The sequence below is a fragment of the Cylas formicarius genome, unplaced genomic scaffold, assembly GCF_029955315.1.
Source record: "Cylas formicarius isolate icCylForm1 unplaced genomic scaffold, icCylForm1.1 PGA_scaffold_2__14_contigs__length_35257938, whole genome shotgun sequence".
Taxonomy (NCBI): domain Eukaryota; kingdom Metazoa; phylum Arthropoda; class Insecta; order Coleoptera; family Brentidae; genus Cylas; species Cylas formicarius.
In genome coordinates, this window is record NW_026844319.1 from 24,607,927 (window position 1) to 24,628,366 (window position 20,440).

The 20,440-nt window shown below is 34.3% G+C and overlaps 1 protein-coding gene across 3 annotated transcripts; it reads left to right on the forward strand.

Moving 5' to 3' along the window:
* The first annotated feature begins 1,560 nt into the window (after positions 1-1,560).
* Positions 1,561-19,938, forward strand: LOC132698500 (zinc finger protein 16-like). 3 transcript variants are annotated; one of them, XM_060664613.1, is made up of 8 exons: positions 1,561-1,787; positions 4,671-4,843; positions 14,142-14,320; positions 14,371-14,670; positions 14,727-15,056; positions 15,719-15,870; positions 15,934-16,155; positions 18,823-19,938. In XM_060664613.1, exons 2-8 carry the CDS (start codon positions 4,690-4,692, stop codon positions 19,019-19,021), a joined length of 1,536 nt encoding a protein of 511 aa, XP_060520596.1. In that variant the 5' UTR covers positions 1,561-1,787; positions 4,671-4,689; the 3' UTR covers positions 19,022-19,938. The 3 variants fall into 3 exon arrangements, with proteins under 3 accessions (XP_060520596.1, XP_060520598.1, XP_060520597.1); XM_060664615.1 differs by having other exon boundaries at positions 15,937-16,155; XM_060664614.1 differs by lacking the exon at positions 1,561-1,787 and adding an exon at positions 1,883-2,010.
* The last annotated feature ends 502 nt before the right edge of the window (positions 19,939-20,440 follow it).

Below are 20,440 nucleotides of genomic sequence, written 5' to 3' on the forward strand. Positions count from 1 at the left end.
CGTCCCCACTACCAGAAAGTATTTGACGTGTATAGAGGGCAATCGGCAGTCTGAAGTGCCCTGAAGAAGTCAGCGCATATTTGGCGAAACGTCAGCAAGACAGACTCGATACTCGACACAGGAGAAATCCAGAAGAAGTGTACCTTCAAATTTTTAATAGTTAATTACTAGTTAAGATAATAATAATTATAAACTAACAAATCGTAAGGATGTTCATAACACAAATACCCGTTGACATGTTATTTGTTAACTTTACCTAAGCTCAAAAAAGAGTTTTTTTTAAGTATTTTTAGTACCGCACAGCTTTGGAAATCATAAATATAAAATAAATAAATGACTTAACTCTATCCATTAATACATTTAAAAAACAAATGAAACGTAAATTCTTCTTTCTTTTCCCTTCTATTCTTAGGACTTCTAGTTTCTCTTTTCTTATACCTTATTTATCCTCTCTCAAGTTAATCCTTTAATAACCCGTTAAATTGTGACTTAGAAAACCTTCTAAATATTTGTGAGGAGTATTTTCTTCTAACCAATCTATCTAAGCATGTTGTCATGTTATTCTGTAATGATAATTTTCGAGACGAGCTAATCGAATGTATAAAACTTAGAATTGGGAATATTATACCTCTTAAAAACTCATAAAAATTTTGGTCTTATCATTAAGAAGACATTTTTGGATTTTATTGGTATTAAAACTTTACAGAAACTTCAAAGTTGTTGTGTACGGCTAATATATGAGGTTAAACAGAGACAGAAAGTTTTCCATAGATCTTTTATAAGATAATTAAATTACAATGTGCTTTATGAAAAACTAACAAGTCAGGTGTTGACTTGTTAACTTTACATAAGCTCAAAAAAGACTTTTTAAAAAGTATTTTTCCTACCACACAGCTTTGGAAATCATAAATATAAAATAAATGACTTTACTCTTTCCATTAATACATTTAAAAAACGAATGAAACATAATTTAAGACACTAATGTTCCTTAGGACTTCTCGTTTCTTTCCTTTCGCCCTAATTCCATTTTGGTGTCTCTTCTGAACGTCAATTTTTTATTCTTAGTTGTTGTTTTCCTCACATTCACTTTGAAGGAAGCTGCGTAGGGGAATATTGTTATATTTACTCTGATATGTATAATTGGTAGTTTGGAATAATGAACTATATTATTACTATTATTATTACTAATCTAGAATATATCTAGAAAGTTCAAAGCAATTCAAAAATATACAAGGTGCTCCAATTAAAGGTAGGCTTGTTATTTGTAAACTTGATGACAAACATTCTGTATATCCAACAATATAACCCTTTAAATGTATAACATTTTTTACAGGTTCCGAGTTAAAGTGCGATCCCATAACAGACGGACCACCCGGTACATATTTGCATTCACGCCATCCCGTCCAATATTATAAGTTTTTACCGATAGCTGATTGATTGTTTGATAATATCTACCCTCCGTTAAAAAATCAGATCGCCCGGTATAATTCAGCTGCATACGGCACACGGTAACAAGTGCGTTTCCCTATCGATTTTGCGTTCCCCCTCCGACGCAAGCGCTCCGCATTCACCCTTCTGCTCCCTCTATTTCGCGTTGAAAATATTCAGTTTTGGGAGTGGTTTGACATTATCCCAACGACAACAATTTCTTTAGGCTAATGTTGTTGCGCGTCCACGCTAATAAATTTCGGGCAATGTTACCGTGAGGTGAGGTGCCGGATATCGAGGTCGGATCGCCGTCAGGTTGGACACCCAAATGCGATCGGATCAGGTCGATAGACGCGCGGGTAAGTGCCGAACGTATCTCGCAATGGAAAAATTTACCGCATATTCGTCGTTTTCGAATGCATATGGACGAGTTAGCAGGTTGTTTACCTGTTGGTCACTGCCAACTGGTATTCGCGACAGTACAACTTGTTGCTATCCAACCACCTGCTTAATTTTCCAGCTTCCCAAAGAGGATCGATAAGGCAAAACGGAACCAGGTCCGCAACGCCAGAAAACGAAAACGTGAGCTTCGGGAAATTCGTATTATTTGTGGGATTAACCGATTTAATCAAGTCGGATTTTAACCGTAGGTGAAGGGTTGAATTAAACCGTTTACTGTTGTTAAATTATTCATAATTATTCATAATCATTCATGAGTTTGAAAAAAAAAACGTCCTTTGCCACTTTTAAGAATCTTAGGACTACTAGTAGCTGGGTTTGCAAATAGATAACGGATGATTTCGTATCGTCCCAATATGAACTGCTATACCCAAGCGGGCATTCTGTAAGAACGTAAACTAATAGGTTTGAGAATCAAGAATTGTGAGAGTTAGCAATTGGTCATCGGTCGTTTCCATAGCTATAGACTTTTATATAAGTTAGTCTCTCTAATTAGAGTCCACTCCACAAGATGGGCACTCTGAAATGGCCTTCACATTGGCAGAACACATGTGCGGTTGTTTCCTAATCTTCTTGACAAAATCTGCATTTAGCGTTTTTCTCCAGTGAGATTCAGATGCCTCTTAAGCCGGCAGTAGACCATTTTTTCTCTTTCCATCCATACTTTAATAGTTGTTTTTCCTAACTTAACCAACTTAAAGTTGTTGTTATGCTAAGTCTCCGAACAGACGGACAGTGAAGCATATTTAATACAGCAAACTTCACTTTATTCTTAGATTGCAGATTATGTTTAAAAAGCTGAACTTGCTCGACGCATAATTGTAACATAAACCAATAATAATTAATATTAATTAATGTTGCATTTTGTAATTTCAGTATCAAAGCAATTAAGATAAAATTTCATGCATTCACGTTTAATATACTAAATCCAAAACAGCGTCTTTAATGTACTTCTGGTTGGGTAATATCTGTTTATTAAAAGTGGTCTCATTTCATTGTTTCGATCACAAAATCAAAACAAATTGTGACAACTCGTATGTTTAGCATTAAAAATTCCTAGGGAACTAATATTATCAAGAAAGACGTCATCTGCTTATTGCAAAATTTTAACCTTAAAGCCTAATTATTAGAACCAGCGACTGCAAGTGCTGTCGTGAGAAATGTCACGTTATGTCGCCAGTTCTTATGGATTGAATGTGTCCGTCCCAGACCAGGGCTCAATCGAGATTCCGAATAATTAAGTTAAATTAGCTGACAAACACTTTTTCGCTTTCTTTTCCTCTGAATCGTGCATTTTGATTAGAATTAAATATGTGTACCAACATTTCATTTAACAAATTTCTGGAGGGCTCTATTGATGAAAAGCGTAATTCATTGTATTGTTCTTATGCGAGCAGTCATTCGAGCAAAAGGATATATAACGAAATGTATAGTGTCCTCTAGCATATAAGAATACCCACACAATTTGTGTATACCATGTGGATCTAGATCCCACATAAAATTGAAGACCTTATGCTAAAAGCATTTAAGTTAACACTTGTTTTAATTTCGATAGATAACAAAAAAATTGTTACTAACTTAACGTAGAAGAACATTCATAACTTTTTATAATTGTTCCAGCATATCGCTATAGGAATTGTGTAATTTCGTTATTTATTATTAATTTTTTTTCTTAGTGCACTTAATGTCATACATATCAAAAAATAAAGAGGAATAACAATAGTGATAAAGAAATTCCGATCGAGAACGACAGCTACTCGGCAACAAAAACTATGCAATCTCGCCAAAATCACATTCACAAGTTAGTTTCCGATTGCCACAAGGCATTAAATAATATATTAATTGAGAATAAGGTGACTCTGTTGCGGATACCAGGCCATGAAGGTCAAAAAAGTAATGAAAGCGCCGTCGAAATAGTCCGCGACGGCTCTTCAAGGCACGTAAACGTGTAAGCCTATGAGTGGAACTGGATGAAAACACGACATGACAATTATTTAAAAATGAGACGGAAACAGCACACACTTGTTATGTCAGTAAAAAATGCTCTTCAACCTGCTGGGTGTAACCAAACGAAACATACTGAGGTGTCACTGTTGAACGTGCGGAGTATGATCAGAGAGTCGAACCTAGATAAAGGATGGAGCCATTATATATTATATATGAATACAATAGAGAAATGTTAAGAATATTTAGTTGAGACCACCACAACACAGTGGCATCTCAATGCATTATAATGAAATTGAATAATGGTATTTAACAAAAGCAAATCTACTAAATTTGGCAGGTTTGTCTATTTCTAACAAAGTTAGATAGAGGTGAACCTTATAAAAATATTACAGGATCATTCCTTACATATGCAGGATATCCATTTTTTTGAGGAAGAGTTCCTCTACAATTCCTTAAATAGGAACTGGCTATCTTAAGTGCATAAAGTTATAAAGGGGCAAATTAAAATTGCAAATTTAAGATTATTACTTACTATTAAGAATATACCCTAGACCAAAAAGAGGAACCCACACATGCTCTCTCACTAAGTTGTAGTTACTGGGTTATTGAATGGAAATGCGGAAACATAAATAATATTCTAAATAATTTCTGTATAAACATATATCTTCTCAACTTCTTTCCATTTGGAAACAAAGATCTAGTTCAGTGGGATACCGTTGATAGCTGTAATAAATTCTTAGAATCGCAAATTATCGAATTCAAATATGCAGAGCTTGTCAGTCTGGCAGCGACACATCAGTTTTTTTTTAAAACTAACAAAAACGCTGCTTTTTCAGGTGAAACGAACGTTTCAATATGCCACGCTGCTACATGGTGAAGAAAACAGGCAGCAAATGCCAAGCCGTCGTAAGAGAAGAAATCTGGCAGCAAAACTGCTCTGCAGCTCCTGATAGTCCCACTGAGGGGTGCGTGGCACCACTGTGTTATACGTCACTGACCACAAGGCCGAGTAAGTACAGTGCGATCCATAGTGGTCGAGAGAGAGAGAGAGAGAGTGCGCACACTTTTACAATAAAAGATCACTAAACTTGAACGTTACACTTTGACCATTGCATATGTCTATGGTTGCTTTCTTTAAAAATTTTAAAAATTAACAAAAGAAAATCTTTATTTGGTTTTCTATAGAGCAGACTCTGTATATAATTTTATATTTGAATTATTCGCAAATTACGAAATTGATTTAAAAAAAATGCAAATTTCTTTAAAACGAAAATGCATCCAGTCAAATTCAAACAATTCTCAGTATCAAATTTCAAAATCTTCTTTAAATAAAGGAAGTTTACTGCATACCTATATAATAAACAACTAAAAAGGCAGTCTGGATGATGCCGTCTAAAATAAATGAAAATTTTTTTAAGATTCATAAACATTATTTCAAAATTAGCAACTTAAATTAATAAAATTAGAAAATTAAATAATGTACTGACTTAAACCTACTAATGGTGTTGCTAGAACTTCTCTACAGAAATGAAACACTGTGTATATACTTGATTTATAATGTGCTGGCAGAGTAAAATGTCTGAAAATTTCCAGAAACAGCCTGGAAACATCCGGTGGAAGAGAAGATAAATGTAAGAATTATGTTGAAAAGTATCTACAATATCAATATCATTTTGCTGCTTAAATAAATATCACCAAAAAAAAATTATTAACACTTTATTGGTTGGGCTTAAACCAAAACTTCTTTGGATTTGTTAGACCTCAGAAACAAAGTACAAATAAACATCTCTCAAAAACAAACAAGGACTTACAGCAGAATATTTAAAACCACCAGTGAACCAGGCTACCTAATTTAGGTTTCTTTTTTTAATTAACATCACTTTAAATAATACATAAAAAATGTAAAACGCAACAAAGTGCACAACAAAACTGCAACAAATAATATATTATCAAATCAAAAAGTGAAACTTCTGTTAGTGGTTGACTCCACCATAACTGAAAATAATAAAATAACGAAATAAATTATAATGGCGCCTGTGATTTTAACAAAGTTTTCCATCTCCTCTTTTCCGATGTAAACTAAAGAAATTGCAAAAGTAAATACCGAGTTAATGAGCATATAATATCTAGATACAGACATAATGAAGCTAAAAAATGATCTGAATTATTGGAAACTAAATCCTAATTATTGGAAAAGAAATTTTGTTTGACTATACTCTGAGTTCACTTTCAATTTCTTTTTGTTTTAGATTTTTAGTTCATTTCTCCTCAATATGACACAAACTAAACAGGTATACCCATAAAAACACGCAGTATACAACGAAATAGTAATCAATAAAATCGGAATTTTAAGTAACATTGTTCTGCGTCCATTACGAATTTATTCTGAGCAATAAATACCCAGCGTTCTATCTTCTTTCACCTTTCGCAGCTGTACAACGCATACATAAGTCGTAACTAGATTTGTTCAAATTTGGTTAGTTGCGCTAAAGGCACAGTATAAATGCTGCGGATTGTTCTAGTTTGTCGTCAATGGGTCCCACCCTAGGTGCTAACTTCGCGTGTTCCGTTCATTAAGTAGATTTCTACAAAAAAAAATTCGGAAACTCGTTAAAAACGAAATGAAATGAAGCGAAACACACAAAGCAGAAACAATTTCGAACGGCTGGCACGAATCCTTCGGATAACGGGAGAAGTAAAATCGCGGAAATAATGAAAGTATAATCCCTTAATCGCGTCGGGGTTTTCTATGCCAATGAGTTTTCGGATTTGGGCGGTGGGGCATGGCCGAAGTGAAGTTATTAATTCGGATATGAAATCAATAATTCGAACAATAACTCCGATATATCCGTGTTAAACCTAGGCCGAATCCATGTAAAACAATAATTGATTGGAGTACCCGATCTGGCGGAGCTGAGACGCGGGGTTTGTTTCCTGTTTGCGAAATGAAATTTCCGATTGTTTGGTTTAAATTTCTGTTTATATTGGGCCGGGGCATCGAGCAGACGGCGATGAAAGGGGTTGACTTAATTGGAGATCGTGAGCATGACGGATGGAAAGACAAATGGTAAATGCGAATAATAACCGAAAGGTATATACGGTGTACCGCTTTCGCATATACGGTAAAGTTTCCAGACACATGTATATAGAGCTTTCCAAAACAGTAAACTCGATGTAAACTAGGATTACAAACTTTTTTTCAAATGAAATATAATATGTTTAGAATAAAGAAAAATAACAATATAGTAAACTTTGTCTAGAGCAAAAATCATATCGCCAGATCTCACTGGCTCCCCAATTAATGTTGCTTGTGCAGTGAGAATAGGAAAGCGTAATAAAAGCGGTCACCAGTCATTGTGCCTGACTCTAGACTCACCTGAAATAGTTCACAGAGTGCTGAGGAGTAAAAAAATATGGACACAAGCCGCAAAACATTCCTAGAGGCCGACCTTACACCTGATCAGGGCTCGGAAGTGAACGCACTAAAGAACGAGTTGCAGGAAAGACAGCGAAATGGAGAACCTAATCTATTTCTAAAACTAAACAGGCCTTCTCATCTCAGATTGGCAAATCCCTCGTCCTTGCTTATATACTTCCAAAATGTTAGGGAACTGCGCAATAAGCTTCAGCTTCTCTTTGAGAATGTGTCTTAATCCAAATATGACAATTTTGTCTTCAATGAAATGTGGCTAACTAAAGTGCAGAACTACACATGTTTAACTACAATATACACCGTAAGGATAGATCTGCAGAAACTAGTTTCTTTGAGGAGGGACGTGGACTTCTAATAGCGGTCTGTAAGACTATTTCAAGTAAAGTTTTATCAGCTTCGAAAAGCATTGAACATGAGATCATAATAAATAGCAAAAACTTGCCACCAAAGTGTTCCTTTGAGAAATATGCAGAATTTGGAGAGAACCTGGAAAGACTGAAGAATACCCCAGTCATAAGTTGTTGGTCCTAGACGATTTCAACCTCCCCAACAGTTAGTGGAAAAAGTTGCAATCCCTCTGGCGCGAAGCACGCAGAGCGAGATCGAATCCACTGATCTACTATCTTACCTATGCTCCAACAACAACCTTTTCCAGATAAACACACTGAGGAACGTTAACGACAACCTTCTGGACCTAGTGTTCGCACAGGGTGGCGGAATTTTAATAGTTGAGGCGGATAGTGCCCTACAGCCAACAGATTTTCATCATCCACCACTCCCCTTTTCCTTGAAATGTAATTCAGTACATTTCAACAGTTCTGGTCTGAAGGGTGATGGCCTTTAGAAAGATTCTAAATCAATGGGCTTGGGTGCAGTGACTGAGTTTTTGTCGCAGTTCGAATGGGACAAGTAATTTACTAACAAAACGCTTGAGGATATGGTCAACGTCTTCTACGATATAGTTTATTTAGCTATCGATATTTACGTCCCATTAAAGAGGTTAAGAAGTTTCCAGTTTGGTTTTCTCCAGAGCTTAAAGATACAAGAAGAAATCACATAAACTATATCTTCGGACCGGGACATATGCAGAATATAAGAGATTTTCAGACCTAAAAGCTAATTGGAAAAAAGTGCAGTGTTACCAGGAATATAATGACTGATCCGTCCTTAAGAGAAAACGTTAAAAATGTTTGGAAGTTTGTGAATAGTAAAAATGAAAGGAACTTTATCCAATCGGTTGTGCACTTTGGAGACGTGACCTGTTCTGTGGGTGAGGATATTATCAATTTATTTGCAGACTATTTTTCTAACATGTATAGTCACAAGGATTGTGTCTCTGAAGATGCACTGCCTTCTGGAAACGTCAGCCTTTCAAACTTGAACATTTCGATTTCATCTGTTTATGGGACTCTAGAAAAAAACAAAGGACGCGGTCCCGATGGCCTCCTACCATATCTTATTAAGCACTACAGTTTCATACTTTCTAGACAACTTTATATTCTCTTTAACCAATCTTTAAAAACGGGAACTTTTCCAACTTACTGGAAATCAAGCTTCATTACGCCTATCCAACAATTATAGGTCGACCAATAATTTGTATTTTTCATTTTCCATCGCTCCACTGAGCTAAACTTCTTTACATTTACAGATTTTCTGATGGAATCATTGGAAGAGACTTCTCAAAGGCGTTTGATAGAGTAAATCATCAAATCTCAATAAAAAAATTGCGAAACATTGGAATTCATGGAAAATTTTTGGAATGGTTAACATCGTACTTTACTGAAACAGTGCAGATTGTGCGCGTCCAGAGCTTAAAATCCACAGAAACTAAAGTGCCTTCTGGTGTTCCGCAAGTATCACACCTGGGACCCCGACTCTTCAATGTCTATGTGAATGATATTGCCTCATGTTTTCATCATGCATTTTTGTTATTATTTGCTGACGACCTAAATTCTATATGACAGTCGAAAATGAATGAATGAACTGAATATTAATAAATGCCAACTAATAAACTTCAACCGGCGAAGAAACCAAAATGGTCACGATTATTGCGGTCTCCGTAATGAGGGATCTTGGAGTCTTACTTGATATTAAAGTGACTTACACACACCATGATTCATCTATTGTGTCTAAATCACTTCAGATTTTGAGCTTTATTAAGCGTTGTACAGTGAACTTCCGGAATATTCCGTCTCCCAGATTACTGCTCTGCTCCCTCGTGCGTCCATACCTGGATTATTGTTCCTGTATGCGGTCATCTTCGTATAACGTCCACAGGCCATAGAAAGAGTGCCGCATAGGTTCCTGCGGTATATAGCGTTTAAAGAGCACCAAGGACTTGAGAACGTCGATTACTCGGAATTGGAAATCTTACATCTCGCCAGATTCGTCGCATGCATAAGGATCTCACCATTTTTTATAATCTACTGCACTCAAATTCTCATGGCCCTGAGCTGTTATGTAAGATTGTGCTTCGCGTCCCCCCCCCTCCACCAGACCAGTATAAACCACTCTTTCCAGGTGGAGTTCCATCGTACTAGCTATGGGTAGAGTTCTTTTCTTACAATATCAGCCGCACTAGCAAATCGACTTTCGGACCAACTTGACAGCTTCCAAAGTGCAAAAATATTTAAAAAAGAACTAAAAGACTGTCAGTATTCTGTTGTTTGACTTCTGAATAGTATCGTATAACAATGTTTTGATGCCTCGCTACTTCTATATGTGTTCTTACTGCTACGTCCACTCCTATATTAATATGAATATTTTGGAAAACCAATGGTTGTCATACCAGGGTTGGGTCTTTATCTATTTCATTCTGTTTTATTTTTATTTTATTTTGTTTTTTACTATTTTGTTTATGTGAATCTCATTTTATATTGGGCGGTTGGCCCGTTGATACACAATGGTCTATTCATATTTATATGTTATATTTTTTTTCATTACATATGTACTTTTTTTCTGTAGAAAAGTTTTAAACAAAGCCGTTTTATTTTGCCATTTTCTCATTAAAAAGCGCTTTTATATAATATTTTGATGGTACGGTGCCCAACCCTAATTTAAACTGAAATAGTACCGGAATTATAAAAGGTAAGCCAAATTTTATATTAAACAAAATGATCTCAAAACGGGTAGTAGTCAGGATTCTTATCTTTATCTTGCTCATTTATATAAACGTTTAACTAAATCATTTACATCATACATACAGCATACAAATTGATTTACTGAGAAAATAAGAGAAATTATATTTAACATTTTTTCTAGCATTTTCTCAACATTTTTTGGTCGAAAAACAGCACACTGCGTATATTATCAGAAGTGTTAGCTTTCAAAAAGGGTTAAAATATCCGCGAATTTGAAAAAGAGAAAAATTTGAAATTTTCCCTTTTAAATTTTGTGATCACCAAAACAATAGGTTAAGAATACCAAAATACTGATTTATTTGTTATTCCTAAGTAATACTTACAAATATACGTCAAACCAAGTTAACAATTTTTAAAAACTAAATCGGATCAAGAAATATTTTGTTAGAATAGAGTTAAAAATTTATTTACCAATACCAATAGCAATGTACCTAAATATTTTTAAAAATTATGAACACAAAAATATTATAAAAAACAAACAAATAAAAAAATTGCACGTGAAAAGACCAACAAAGAAAGAGCCAAAGTGTGTTACAGAATATAAACTCCTTTATTTTAACCTATTATATCCTTAATTCAGAATTAACTGCAAAATAGTGAGGGCAGGGATGAATGTCAGATTTTATTTAAAAGTTTTCTTTATATTTATGTATACAAATTAGTATCTTAAGTTAATAAATATCTGACAGACATTTATTTTAGTTCTAGTAGTATTTTTAGTTTAATACTACGCAATAGTTGTAAATAGTTAGATACATGCATAGCCCACGGTGACTACGTCTTGAGGATCCCTCGTATAAAAGTCCGCAGCGGCGCGATGTTTACCACCCTTCGTAAAGACAGGCGAAATAAAGTCATTGGGATAGGGCAACAATCCAAAAATAGTGAATAGCTTTCTTTTTTTTATGATCAGCACAAATATCTGTTGATGATATACTGGTTGACTATAAGAACTATGTAAACAGTGCTGTATAACAAATTATCAAATTTGTTGGCCCACAAAACGCAAGTATAAAATTTTTAATACAAGAGGGAGAACCATATTTTCAGCAATAAAACTGTTTATTGTGTAAGAATTTCGTTGCAAATTTTATTGTCGCACATTACAATAAAACTTTATTGAGACAAAATTTTTAAATTGCGAGAAGAATATAGGGGAATCGTCTATAAAAAGTTATTAAGTTGAACAGTTGTGTACATGACAGTACTGTTTGAAAACCGCGGTTTTTTTCTTCATAAGTTTATAAAATATTTTCGCTCGCCCATTAACTAACGAACATGATCACTGATGCTTAAATCCGCAAATAACATTATTTAATGTATAAACAATTTACAAACAAATACGAATTAATTCTCAGTCGTAAAAGCAATGAGAAAATTAATCCTAAGACTGCATAAGTTCCCGGTCTCGGAAATTTAATTTTTAAAACGTACAACTTGCTTTATTGTTGATTCATTTTTGCTTATGAATATTGTGAAGGTAAAATTTTACTGTTTTCGCATCAATTTGATATGCGACTTTGAAATTTTCGTTTCTCTCTCATCAAGAAACGTTATATGCAGTGCTGGAAAGTTGGCAAGTGCTGATTAACCCGCTAATGGGATTAATTAAAAGTCGAATTTCATATAAAAATTATCTCTGCAACTGCAATTTTCAAAAGGCATTTGGTGTATGACATAGTGGAATCAAATCGATTTTTGGAATTTGGAATTTTGTGGAATGAATATGCAAATAAGTCGAATTAATGAAGAAATAATAAAAAGTTTAATAAATAAAGCCTATGGATTACCAAAAGACTCTATGAAGTAATTTTTCAATAATTTTGTACAAAGTTTTATCTATAGTAATTTGTATGTATGTTTTTATTAGCAATTAAAAGTTCAATTTTATTTAGGAAAGTTTGCTCTTTAGTTTAGTTTTATAGCATCACAACATAGGCTCAAATCTCCCAAATAATCAATATCTAACAATTTTTGAGCATAGTTATTTTTAAATATATTAAAGTTCTTGGAAAATAAATAAGAACTAAAAGTTCAGATTTTCACGAAATTATATTATATATATATATATATATATATATATATATATATATATATATATATATATATATATATATATATATATATATATATATATATATATATATATATATATTACATAACAATTGTTTCGACAACATGGCTTCCAATTAATTAAAAATTTTTCCTTTTTGTGGCTGTATATAAAATATGAAAATTGTCGTCAAAAATGTATTTTTCTGTGCTTAAGTGTGTAGCATAATTAGAATCTAGACTATTGTATTTAAAGGCTCTTTTATGTTCGTTAATGCGTTTCTTGAAGGATCTGCCTGTTTGTCCAATATAAATTTTAGGACAAGAACTGCAAGTCAACCTGTAGACACCTTATTGTTTTTTAAAAATTTTCCTATTGTGTTGTTAGTCCTGAAAGCTATTTCTAAACCACATTTTGACAAACGTTTTGAAACTTTTTCACTAGGTTCTCCTATGTATGTAATTGTTTTAAATTGTTCGTGTTCTGTATTAGGTTTCAGATAAATAGAGTTTACTGTTTCTGGATTTGTTTTTTATTTATAAATTTATCTATAACGGACGGATTGTAGCCGTTGTTCAGTGCAATTGGTTTATTGATATTAAGTTCTTTGTTGTAATTTTCTGTTGAGAGTGGCGTATTAAGAAGTCTGTGTATAAAAGAGTTAAATGCAGCCATTTGTATAAGAGTGATTTGAGCTGTTATGTATGACTGTGCCCGTGTGTGAAGATTTATGGTAAATGGAAAAATCTAATTTGTTTTGCGTTTTCGTAATAGTTAAGTCCAAAGAATCAATAGAGTTATCTTGTTCAATCTCGATAGTGAATTTTATACGAATATATAATGAGTTAATGTAATTTAAAAAAGAATTCAATTGTCTGTCCGTTCCAACAAAGCAAGCATCATCCACGTATCTATACCACCATAGAAAACTTTTACTTAAAGGATGTTCTAGTATGATATTTTCCAAATTATCCATAAAAATCTCAGCTAAGAAAAGACTAAGTGAGTTTCCCATAATCAAACCTTCTTTAGAGATGTACCATATAAAAATATATATTTAGTGAAAATCTGAACTTTTAGTTCTTATTTATTTTGATAAATGGGTTTTCATCAAGTGAAAGCCACCTCAGTTCAAAGTTCTTGGATGTTAAAACCTCAATAACAAATAATTATGATCGAGTAGATCAAAAATCAAATTAATAGTAAAAATGTTTTTTAAATTATTTGGATTTTTTTGAAAATTTCTAGAATTTTATCCCGAACGGCAAAGCAAAACATTAGTAATAGTCAATTATAGCATCAAAACATAGCCTATTTTATAACAAAAAAGCGCTCTGAAACTGTACTATATTATTTGGAATTCTATCATATCAAAAATATTAATGTTGGAGACATTTGAAGTGTCCACGAATCCCCAACTCAAGGAAAACTAATATCATTCTCTATCAAAAACAGTAGATTATCCGTGAACTTCAATGAGATTTTTTGAAATGAAATGTATATGATATGGAATTTTTTGGATAAAAATTAACTTTCACGACAGAACTAAAAATGCTTAATTTCAACAAAAAACTCATATCACAGCGTATCACATTGCTCCAAGATCCGAGTATCGCTGACATTGACAGAACTCGCATTCATCTACTCCAAGTACCTAAACAAAATCTGCATATTATTCTAGTTGACGTCGATGAGCGCTCTACCACAAACAATACTACATTGGAGCTTAAAAACGATGATTCTAACCAAAAAAATCACACGAGAAGCGTCGAAGAAACGGAAGCCGCGCACGACCTGCTATCCCTCTCTCAGAGCTTACCTCCGTTGCCAGCTCCAAGCGTAGTTATGATTCACCACACGGTAACGCCAGGAGCTCGTAAAATATTTGCCGTGAAACTTTTAAACTTCAGATACCAACAGAGGAGGATCCATCGTCTCCCAGCCACTGTTATGGTCCACTGTCGCCAGACTCTAGTCGCAAAGAAACCCAAGCAACGGCCTCAAAAAATCCGCAAGACGCAACCAAGGCGAAAACCACGGTCGCTAGTCCGACAAAACCCACGATTAGCGCTGTGAGTGAAACCACCTCCGCTGCCCAGCTAGTAGTGACGCCATCCTACGCCCCGCCCATTGTCTATGTGGTCCAGGTACCGGCAACTCTCCCCACTCCCCCGACATCCGAGTGTTCTTCGGATGCCGAAAACCTGCAGGTAAATTAAAAAGCTAGGAAGCTGATTTTCGCAGGCTTTCGGATTGTGCTTTTTAGTTTTGCACCACAATAACTCAACAATCAAGCGTCCAAATCATTTCCGAAGTCCCTCACGAGCAAGATATCATTATACTTCCGCTTTCGCCGGAACCGGACACTTTTATCGGGCAAAACCGAAGTGTGGCGGGTGCCTCTCAGTCGTCAAACTCCGTGTCGACCAAGATGGCACCGATCGTTATTCCCGACAGGCGAAAAAGAAAAAACAAAAAACTGGTAAAAGGAGGAAGACCAACGGGTAGTGAAAACAGTGGTCGGTATGCCGACTTAAGCTTAAGCAATAGCGGATCTAGTACCACAAGTACCACTTCCGGTAGTTCTGTGAAAACGGTAGGCACTTTGGCTAAAGTCGTATTCATTCGGATTGTCTAGTATAATGCTCATTTACTTTCGTTTTACTTTGTCCAATTAACTCTACCATTAATACCAGAGAAAGAGAGAGTATAATAAAACGATGATTGGATAATGTGTGCGCAAAATTGAATTCGTAGATGAGATAAAAACCCAAATGTTGACGACATCAACTCAATATTTTTGTGACAATTTAAAATAACTGTTTTTCTTCCTAGAATCATGGACAACAAAACTCTATTAGATGTATTTTTTTACCCATTATCTTAAAAAAAAGTTATTTATTTTTGATTGATGTGCACTAAGATACTTAGCGTTGAAGGTGGTGGACAATGATTTTAGTGAAAATTGTAAGATATATTATACATTGTCTTCATCAAGCATTATAAAAAATGTCTCTCATATTTCAGTTGTCCACTTTTTGCATATTTTTTTTAATTATATTAAACTAAATCAATGAATCATTAACCCATTTTTTAAGGAAAAACACAAATGCCCGTTACCAAATGGCTTTCTGGCATCAGTGAGGACCGCATTTTGTTGTCGGAGTCTTCATAACTTTTATTACGCTCTCGTGCAAATGAATAGATAGGGTGCCAATCAAAAATCCCAATGGCTGCTTATCTAAAGTATTATTTTAGAAATTTTATAAAGTGGTGGAGGAAGAAATCGAAGACGATGGGGACAGTTCATCATCGGAAGGTGAGCCGAAAAACAATCGTTACATCTGCTCCGATTGCGGCAAAGCCTACGCGACATCTAGCAATCTATCCAGACACAAGCAGACGCATAGGTATTATCGCTGTAGCATTCGATGGAATTTGGTTTCTACTTACAAGGCAACCGTTTGTTCCAGAAGTTTGGACTCCCAGTCGGCCAAACGCTGCATGACCTGCGGGAAAGCCTACGTCAGCATGCCCGCTTTAGCGATGCACCTGTTGACGCACAAACTGGCCCACCAGTGCGGTATTTGCGGCAAACAGTTTTCGAGGCCTTGGCTTCTTCAGGGCCATTTGCGATCGCACACCGGCGAGAAACCATTCGGATGCGCACATTGCGGGAAAGCTTTTGCTGATAGGTATACTTTGACCAGAAATATAGTACTTTTACAACCGACCCCGTGATTAACTTTGCCTACTGTTTATTACTCCAAAACCGCCGAGCAGACCCTTACCCGTTCCAGGACCGTCCTCGCAATTTATCTACTTACACTTAAAAACGGGATATGTTTTCAATTTTTTTTCATAGTACAAAGTACAATAGTACAATAGTACAAAGTAACAATTTATTACGTTCTATTTCATTACATTTCTGCATAGCATCATTATTAAAATATAAAATAACTGATATAATAATAAAAAAGTATTAATCATTCAAAAAATCGTCACTGTCGCTACTGTCGTCACCCAGTTCAATGATCAACTCCGCCACTAATTGTTCTCGATAAATATTTTCTTCTTTTATTACTCGTTTTTCACAGTTAGACCTGCTTTGTACTGATATTTTAGCTATTTAGCCGAATTACGTTTTTGGCACTATCACAAAATTTTGATGCAGTGCAGTTATTCCTTCTTAGCGCTTGACGTTTATTAATTGTTTGGAACTGAAAATCCATTTTTTTCAAAAAAGTATGCACAACGAATGTTTGTTTACGTCTGTCAGTACTTTTATGCAATTCTTCTTTAGAAACGTCGTAGATTATATGCGTGCGTGTTGCTCTTTAAAAACTCGCGAAGTACTAGAATCTGCTCTCACTTTCCTCTTGACTATCTTGACATTTGCAACAATTCTTCTTACAGTTGACTTCGGAACTTTGGTCGCGTCACTTGTTTTTATTACCATTCCTACTTCCCCTTCCAAATTTCTTATAAAATTGTAAACAATTTAAAACAATTTGTTTAGCATCCGAAGACAAATGGATCCGTTTTTTTATTTTCTGAGGTAGTTCGTCTTCTAAATTGTCATTAAGTTCGACTACCACCTCCAAATCGTCTTCAAATTCTGCATTATTTTCCAATTCGTCTTCTAACTGAGGAACATCTGCTTCATTCTACGGTCTCCACATTTTAAAGTGTTAAAAAATAGGAACCTTCAAAAAATGTTTAATCCTAATAAATATTTGTCTGTATGACGTACCTTTATCTTCCGCGAATACAATCTATAGTCTTAAAAAAGACTGTTGTTGGTTACAAATCGAAGAATTATATAAGGAAGAAGAATCGACAGACACACAAGACAAAAATTATTATTTTTAAACTTACCTATAAGATGAATAGAGTAAAGGTGCTTACTCTTACCCTTTGAACTATCCAGTGAAAACGGCCTCGCAGGGTCAAAGCTCGAGAATCAGGTACATAAATACGCACTTACTGTAGGATCACAGTTAAATAGCTCCGTAATATACACGAAAATATTGCAATTTAGATTAAACCCTTAAGAACCATACTTATCACCTGATGTTAAAATAAACGCTCCTACTTATTCAAAAATAGCCTGTAGCATCAATGCTTAATCAAATTCAAAAAGGTCCATTTACTTTTCAAATAAAAATTTCTACAAATATTCGTTACGGTCCATCCCAGGCAAGACCTACTTAATGCAGAATAAAAATCTGTTGGTATGGGTTGTACCACAGTCCCGCGAAGGTCTGCAGTACTGTAAAATACTTAATCTTTGTTAATATTATACACGATTTTGTGGTGTATAGTCGATGTCAAAATGTCCCTTAATATATAAGGTGCTATGGTCGTACCTTCAATGCTTCAATTTCTTGTAGTATTCATAAATAGCATGCTCAAAGGCATTGAGGTTTTATTTTTGCTCCACGGTAATGACCTAAATAATATTTATAAACTACATATTACACTTCGCGTCGTAGCAACTGTTGAACTCTCAATTGCTCCAAATACTTTGTAGTTTCATTCTCTCTAAAAAGATTTTCATTTTGATTACGTCTACTATCGTGTGAACATGAATTTACTGATTTAGAAGTGACATTTCATGGAAAATTGTCATTTGTGGACCCAAGCAATATGTTAGGTTTAATCATCAAAAATTCACATGATTTTAATAACATGGACAGCATAAAACTAGTTTATTTTTTTCAAACTGGAGTACAAAGTACCTTGCCTACAATCATTACTGTGTTTTTATTTATATCGTTATTTTGTTCAAAGATTCAATGAAGCGACAAGCATTTTTTGAAGCTGACTGCAACCGTTACATAACGAATATTTTTGCAATTTGCAAATCGAGCCATGGATTAAATTATTAAATTGGGTGATGTTATTTCAATAACACCTTGTATCATTGTTTTGCTATATTTTAATTTTTCCACCCGTTTTTGCAGTGCACACAATGGGTTCCGTCATTTTTTACCTACAGTAGTTAAAATTTGGCTATACATTTATTTATATATCTTCATAATAACAATTAATATTTGTAATCTATGGTGTTACAATACTATACAATGATATAATTTGCAATTAGGTTAGTTAAATTGGTCTTGTTACCATATAGCTCTAAATTATATCATTGAAACATGGAGCTTATTCTTTAATATAGAAAATTAGGGATCTGACGCGTATCTACATATAATTGCTTATCATCAAGCTTTGGTTTGCCCTTAATGGTAACTCGGAAGGTAAATCCACCAACCAGTGGGCGAATTACAACGATGTTCATGTTGATTAAGAAATTCGGACTGGAATTCGATTTTAGGTAACGACTTTCCTCTTATTTGCAGGTCGAACTTAAGGGCACATATGCAAACTCATTCAACCGAAAAGCAATTCAGGTGTCAAAACTGTGACAAGACATTCGCATTAAAATCTTATTTGAACAAGCACCTAGAATCTACCTGCACGATGTGGGACAATAAGAACCTTCGGACATACAGGAAGAACACCATTAATGCGGAAACGCAAACAATTACTGTCGATTAAAAAGCGATATTAGATATTATTGAAACCGTATGTCTGAACTGGTACATTCATTTCATGTCGTGGTCATAACATTGAAATTTTTCTTTATAATTAAGGCCGGAAAGATATTTTTTTACTTAATAATATATCAAAATGTAAAGATTAAGTATTTATAAATTATAAATTGAGTTCCTTTTTTGTTTCCTTTGTACATTTGCTCAAATCAAATTTGTATAACGTGTATTTGTGGTATATTACCAAAAACTTTAATTTGAGAAGTCGGAACAAACAAAATTTGTTGAAAGTTGACCGACTTTACTAAATGTTATACACAAAAGCAATACAAGAAGTACTGAAGTGAAAGAAAGTTTTAACCTTTTATAGCCTTAGAAAGACATAAATTTGCAACGAAGCGGTAATAAAACAGGGTTCAGAATTAATTACGTGGAACCAACATTCGTATTAATACAAAACTATTCTGAATATCCCGCGTAATACGTACTTGGGAAATATTACTCGGCGTTGTAGATTTTTCTAAATTTTGACAAATTTAATATTCTAGTCATTTAAAATAGAATATGTATTTTAGTATTCTCGCCATACACACAATATAAGTTGCAATTCTAGTCATAGATAAATACGTGTAGATATTGAACATCAGCATGATTATATATTTTTCCCTAAGAAATTTGTCATCATAATCTCACTGCTGTGCAATCGCAGTTAATATCTGTTAACTCAACTAGACGGTTGCCCTACAAATAGAATCCCAAATTAAAAAATAAGGATAACATCAACAACGAATAGCTGAATAGGATCCTTTTGTACTTACCGTTTTTTTGTAATAGTTAACTTACCAAAGTGATACATATATTTGCGTAGCGGTTTTAGAAGTAATATTTTTTGATATTGTAATGGTAGATACTTTGAACATAAAGTGTTTGCTTGTTACCGTTTTTTACTTTTTCCCATACCCCACATAGCAACCTTATAAAATTTATGATAATCGAGCTGCGCAATAAATAAGGGTAAATTTTTAAATTGCGTCGTAAACAGACCAGGGGGGGAGTTTTTTCTATGAATATTAAATTCTCGTTTTCACCTGAGGCCAACGGGGAATTACAGTTCTAAGGGTCCCGTGGAAATTTTAACACAAGTAGAGGTGGGTGACGAAAAAGTGATAAAAAAACGGCAAATATTTTCGGAAAAATTCTATTTTTTATTAAACTTAAAGTTGAAAATTAACCCAAAGATTATTTAGTTAAGGTATGCTGTTATTTTTGAAAAGGCACTTGTTGAATTATTTTTGGAGATACCCATATCACCTCATTTTATGAGTCAACGAAAATGCCATTCACAAAGTGCGACTCATATTTTTAGTGGAACGTCCTGCGTGAAATTTCCAGAAACCATAATAATTAGTGCAAAAAATAAGTCCGC

Coding starts and splice junctions, on each gene's coding strand:
- LOC132698500 (XM_060664613.1), top strand. CDS start 4,690: ATGCCACGCTGCTACATGGTGAAGAAAACAGGCAGCAAATGCCAAGCC. Junction 14,671..14,726: donor CGGATGCCGAAAACCTGCAG/GTAAATTAAAAA, acceptor TGTGCTTTTTAG/TTTTGCACCACAATAACTCA. Junction 15,057..15,718: donor CCGGTAGTTCTGTGAAAACG/GTAGGCACTTTG, acceptor GTATTATTTTAG/AAATTTTATAAAGTGGTGGA.